Source organism: Hydra vulgaris, chromosome 04 (genome assembly GCF_038396675.1).
Source record: "Hydra vulgaris chromosome 04, alternate assembly HydraT2T_AEP".
Lineage (NCBI taxonomy): Eukaryota > Metazoa > Cnidaria > Hydrozoa > Anthoathecata > Hydridae > Hydra > Hydra vulgaris.
Genome location: NC_088923.1, coordinates 48,092,201 through 48,098,738, shown reverse-complemented (window position 1 = coordinate 48,098,738; position 6,538 = coordinate 48,092,201). Strand labels below are relative to the sequence as shown.

Here is a 6,538-nt window from a genome sequence, read left to right as displayed (position 1 = left end):
GTAAGTTTCTAATGCTTATTAAAAAATGTACTACATTTTTTTGTTTCAGATTTCAAAAATTATATTTTGAATCTTAAAATTTTATTTAGCAAAAGTAAAATGAAAAGCTGAAAATTGTAGAAAACTCAATACAAGGTAAAAAATTTACAAAGGAAACAAATGATTACAATATTACTATTATGCTTATATAAAATTTAAATTTTTTATTCTTTTATTTGTAAAATTTATGTTTTACGGTTTTTCTACCTATAATGAGACAGGGTTTTAATCAGCCTAATGGCACCATGTTTACCATGGAATTCCCAATTGGTTTAAATTTAATTTAATTTTTTGTTTTGTGGTAGTAGTAGTCGAAGTAGTAGTAGTCAAAGTAGTAGTTGTCAAAGTAGTATTATTATTAGTAGTAATAGTGGTGAAGCTACAGTTAAGCGCCCTAAAATAATTTTATTTTTTCACTTGTTGTGCTCTCTAGTGCTACAAGGGAGAGCTGCTGCATTGACTATCTTATAGCCTGTTGCTACAAGGGAGTGTTGCTAAATTGATTATCTTATAGCCTGCTGCTACACGGAAGTGCTTTTTTCTTTTATTATTTCACTTAACATTCCTAATGTTTAAAAAGCCTCCTCTGACGAGAGTGCAATAACAGAAAAAATAAAATTTATTTAGGCCGCTTAACTGAAGTTTTACCAATAAGTTGAATTTACTTGATTTTATATAAATTATGTAAAAATTAATTTTTAAAAATAAAAATTGTTCCTTTAATTAAAAAAAAGATTTACGTGGATCGCTAAGTACTCCAAACATATTCTTTAAAATAAAAGAGCTTAAAAAAATATGTTTTTTTTTTCTTTTCAACTAAATTGTAATAATAAATGCATATCAACAAAACATACTCGCCAAAATCACTGAAAAAAACACCATTTTGATTTTATTTTTTTACCATTGAAACTCGGGTTGAAACTAAATTCCAGTGAGCAAATCCAGGTTTTGCATTCTTTATAAAATCTTGACCCAAATATAATAAGTGCTTAAATAAGTAAATATTGAACTCGTTTTTAATAGTAATAAGTTATAACAAATTTGCTATAATATAATTGTTTAATATAATAAACATATTAAATTATCTTTATATAAATTATATAAAATATAATTTACATAAATTATATAAAAAACTTTATATAATTTATATAAATTATATAAAAAATATATTAAATTATCTATCTCAAATTATTATAAGAAAATGAGTAAACGGTTTACATAAATTTAAATAATTCAGATCTTGATTTTACAAAAAATGTGAAACCTAGATTTGCTCACTGGAAAAAATCAACCTGAAACTCGATTGTTAGTTGTAAAAAGTAACGTTTGTACGTCAAACAACTTAAGAATATCTACTTTGATTTTCAAGTATTATTTAAAAAAATAATATTTTGTGATTACGAAGTTAAATTTTAATTAGTTTTTTTATAAAAAGTATATTGGAATTGGGCTTATAGAAGTTATTAAGAAAAGTAAGGAATAGAGTTTTTAAATGGGTTAGTTAAACCTTATAAAAAAAGTCTTAGTTCAATTTCAAATTAAATGTTTATCTATTTAACTTAAACTAAAAAAAATTAAAAAAACTAAGCTTGTGGTCTTAATTAAAAAAATCGACTTGTATTTAAATCTTTTATTAAAAGTAAACTGAAAGATCAGCAATGTTATATTATAATGTTAAATGTCTATTTGCAAGAACGGGGCGACTGAATAAGTGCGAATTTCATAACTGCGAATCTGCATAATTGCGACTGGCATAAGTGCGAACTGGCATAAGTGCGAACTGGCACAAGCGCGAACTGGCATAAGTGCGAATCACTTGCAAAAACTGGCATAAGTGCGAACTAGCACAAGCGCGAACTGGCATAAGTGCGCCAAAAGAATTTGCAAACATTGGCATAAGTGCGAACTGGCCTAAGTGCGAAACAATTGCAAAAACTGGCATAAGTGCGAACTGGCACAAGCGCGAACTGGCATAAGTGCGCCGAAAGAATTTGCAAACATTGGCATAAGTGCGAACTGGCATATGTGCGAATCAATTGCAAAAACTGGCATAAGTGCGAACTGGCATAAGTGCGAACTGGCATAAGTGCAAAACAATTGCAAAAACTGGCATAAGTGCGAACTGGCACAAGAGCGAATTAGCATAAATGCGCCGAAAGAATTTGCAAACATTGGCATAAGTGCAAATTGGCATTAGTGGCGATATGGCAAGTTCGCACTTATGCCAATTCGCACTTATGCCAGTTCGCACTTATGCCAATTCGCACTTATGCCAATGTTTGCAAATTCTTTCGGCGCACTTATGCCAGTTCGCGCTTGTGCCAGTTCGCACTTATGCCAGTTTTTGCAATTGATTCGCATATATGCCAGTTCGCACTTATGCCAATGTTTGCAAATTCTTTCGGCGCACTTATGCCAGTTCGCGCTTGTGCCAGTTCGCACTTAGGCCAGTTTTTGCAATTGATTCGCACATATGCCAGTTCGCACTTATGCCAATGTTTGCAAATTCTTTCGGCGCACTTATGCCAGTTCGCTCTTGTGCCAGTTCGCACTTATGCCAGTCTTTGTAACCGCACTTATGCAGATTCGCAGTTATGAAATTCGCACTTATTCAGCCTCCTCGCAAGAAATATTACAATCGAAAAACCATTAAAATTTTCTTTACATTCCAAAAAAAAATCTGACACCGTGAAAAAACTCTAAATTAAATGCTTGTTTTTTAAAATAATCATAGCTTTTAACTTTTTATAAGTTAATTATTTTTTTATAAACAAATTATTAAAAGAATAAAAGTAATTAAAAAATAATAATATAAATAAATTGTATATATATTACTTAACTACTTTAAAGACTTTTAAACCTTTTGAAAGGATTTAAAAACTTTAAACTTTTAAGTTTAATTTTTAAAAGACATCATTAAAAAGTTTTATATATAATTAAATAAAAACTTTTATAATCGATGTAACTCTTTATTGAATTAATTTTCGTAAAATATTTCAAGGGAGTATAGATACTCTCGTTGTCAAGTATAATATATATATTATACTTATAGTATAGATACCCTCGTTGTCAAGTATAATATATATATATATATATATATATATATATATATATATATATATATATATATATATATATATATATATATATATATATATATATATATATATATATATATTATATATATATATATATATATATATATATATTATACTTGACAACAAGGGTATTTATACTGTCTTGAAATATTGTATAAAAATTAATTTAAAAAAAGAATTACATCCATAATAAAAGTTTTAAATTTTATAAAATTCTATGATTAGGATCCTAAACAGCCGAGACATGTTGTGTTCAATGTTAAAAAAAAAGGTTGAAGATAAATTTTTGTAAAAAAAACATAAATGCATACCAAGAATAAATGCATACCAAGAAAAACTAACTTTATTATTTTAGTCGAAGCTCGCCTTCTCCGTTTTAAATATTTTATTAGTTTGTACAATATACTCCGCAATCTACAGACTTGATTCAAGCGCGTTTAATCCAAACGAGTTTTACATGACGTCATTTTAAAAAATATCAATTTTTTTTTACCTTCAATCAGTAAATATATTTATAACACATTTAAATGAATATTTAATTCTTTTTTACTAATTTAAATCTTAAAAATTTAAAAACATAAAAATATAAAAGTATACTTTTTTAAAACATATTAAAAATAATAAAATATATGTTATAATAAAAAAGGTACTACAGTAGAATCCCGTTAACTTGGACTCTGGATAAGTCGGACTTTTACTAAGTCATGTTTTCAATTCCTTTCTAACTCTTTATACATACCGAGAGCTTTTCTTAACTTGGACATCCGCTAAGTCAGGCTAATTATCTATTCCCCTTCAGAGTCCGACTTATCGAAATTCTACCGTAATTTATGACATTTGTCAACAAAAGAACATTGTACAACAAATAAAAAACTTCTTACAAGCGTTTTTTTTTTTTTAATGGCATTTTCAAATTGCAAAGCTAAAAAGATTTTAAATACTTTGCAACTTTTAATTGAAAGTTAGATTTTTGAAATTAAATGCAATATAAATATAATTATTATAAAATTAATTACATTTTCCTTTACTTTGATTAAAATAAAACAGCGTTGCTTTTTATAATGCACTATTTAAACTTTAAGTTTAAATGTTTTAACAAGCTTATAGATTAGTACTTATTAATAAATATAACCATATCTGATTTTAACCTAAATGTTATTCTCACTCAAAATTGAAATTATTTCTCCTTTTATTTGTAAACTTTATGTTTTACAATTTTTCAACGACATCTTATAACTTTTTTACATTTTTTATTTTTAATTATTTTGTTTAGCAGAAGAAGAAAACGTCAATCATTATCAAGGTTTGATTATAACTTTACGCTTCTTTTTTTCTTAATAAATTTTGGTAATGGTAAGATTTCATAAAAAACATTCAATATAAAAACATTCAATAGTCAATACCCATAATGGGAAATAATAAATATTTAACAGAGACACTTCAAAAGCAGCTAATAAAGGTAGAAATGTGTAACAAATTTTAATGAAATTTACATTCCATGATCAACATTTGGCTATACATTAAAAGTTGTTTATTAATTAATGAACAACATCTGTAACAAAATGTAACATATATCATAATAAAAAATTATCATTTGTTCAGACAAAGTTATTGTTAAAAGACATATTTGTTATGGCCTATTTTTGAAACAATCGTTTACATTCTTTTATTAAAATTTTTAAGTAGTATTTTCCAAAGGTGACTCTTTTTTATGTTTTTCGTAATTGTACAGTCGACTCTCGATATCTCGAACACTAAGGGGACCGGAAAAAAAGTTCGAGATATCGAGAGTTCGAGATATCAAGAAAAGGGTTAAAAATAAATAAAATTGCCCGACTTTCATTGAAACAAGATATTTTTCTGACAAAAATCATTAACAACAAAAACTACAACTTTTGGAAAAAATCTGTTATCTGATATTGCTTTAAATTATCCATCTTTTCCATCTTCATTAAATCCTCAAGTTTTAGTGCTAGGGATTGTATTTCATTTCCGTATTTTGAGCTGTATAGCGAAGCATTTTTAATTGTTTCAAAAGCAATTTCTAATTGAGTATCAGATGGGCGTGGCGGGGCTTCGACGTCAATAGCTTCGTCAACGCTATCTTCAACTTCATTATCGTCGTTTTCAAAATTAGGGTCTAAAATCTGAGCAATGATTTCAGCATCAGTAGCAAGTGAACCGGTGGTTACTACATCGCAATCTAAACCAATGTAAGATTTCGCTGAGAGATCTTCTTGGACGGCACGAGAATCTAACTCTCGCAAACGGTTAAGTTCTTCTGTCAAAAATTTAAAAGAATGATCATCATCAGCTTCTTCAATACTCTTGTTTGTTTTGCTGATACCAGCTTTTTTAAAGCAGTTGATGACAGTCTCCTTCGACACAGCATTCCACGAAGAAACAAGATCTTTCATTGCTTGAAGTATAGAAATTTTTGGCATGGGTTCGTTATTATCGACAGCCTTGATACACAAACGCACAATTTTGTGACGATAATGAGCTTTAAGACTTCGTATTACGCCTTGATCCATGGGCTGAAGGACAGATGTGGTGTTAGGGGGGAAAATATTAGGTTGATGTTGCTTAGCCCTTTAATGTGTGGGTGGGCAGAACAGTTATCCACCAGGTGTGCTACTTTCCTTTCTTGAGCACGAAAAAATGAGTCAAGTTTCATTACCCATTCTGTAAAAAGGTCTCCGGTCATCCAACTTTTTAGCTGATTTTTATATGTGCAAGGAAGTTGTTTAATGTGCTTAAAACACCGTGGGTTTTTAGATTTTCCAATAACAAACATAGGTAATTTTTCTCCCGTTGCACTCCCTGCTGCTATGCCTGTTAGTCTGACTTTACTATTTTTTCCCCCAAAACATTTTTCTCGTGATAAATGGTATGTTTTGTTTGGTAGGCACTGGTAAAATAGTGAAAACTCATCGGCATTAAAAATGTTTTCAAGCTTGTAATTCAAAAGCAATGTTGGAAGTGTAGTTTCATTCCACGAAGCAGTCATATTATTCGTCACGGCGGCACTTTCGCCTGAGATTATTTTAAAGCTGATGCCGTTCCTAAAAATAGGAACAGAATAATTGAATTTTAATTACACGTTTAAAAAACTAAATAAATTAAATATAAACAGATACATGTTATTTGTTTATATTAAAATTGAACAAGATTTGACAAAATTTAACTGACCTTTTTTTCCAATTATGAAACCAACAATCAGATGCTTTAAAATCCAACTCTCCTAATGCTTCTGCGAGTTTTAGTGCCTTTTCTTTTAGTATGGTACCATCAATTGGTACTTGTTGACTTCTTTTTGCAACGAACCACGTGTATATGGCCTTGTCTACATTTTTGAAATTACCACTACGAAGTAGTCTTCCGTTTAGATTTTGTGCCAT

General features: G+C 28.8%; 1 protein-coding gene across 1 annotated transcript; it reads right to left on the bottom strand.

Moving 5' to 3' along the window:
- Positions 1-5,023: 5,023 nt before the first annotated feature.
- LOC136079457 (tigger transposable element-derived protein 4-like) lies at positions 5,024-6,538 on the bottom strand. The gene is made up of 3 exons (XM_065795196.1): positions 6,330-6,538; positions 5,764-6,202; positions 5,024-5,602 (listed from the first exon to the last, which is right to left on the bottom strand). The coding sequence occupies exons 1-3, from the start codon at positions 6,536-6,538 to the stop codon at positions 5,024-5,026; spliced, it is 1,227 nt and encodes a 408-aa protein (XP_065651268.1).

Bases quoted from the DNA above. Each gene is read 5' to 3' on its own strand.
- LOC136079457 (XM_065795196.1), bottom strand. From the start codon at position 6,538: ATGGCACAAAATCTAAACGGAAGACTACTTCGTAGTGGTAATTTCAAA. The intron at 6,203-6,329 runs GTCAGTTAAATT...TCCTATTTTTAG, and splicing joins TTTCATAATTGGAAAAAAAG to GAACGGCATCAGCTTTAAAA. The intron at 5,603-5,763 runs GTGGATAACTGT...TTGTGTATCAAG, and splicing joins AAAGGAAAGTAGCACACCTG to GCTGTCGATAATAACGAACC.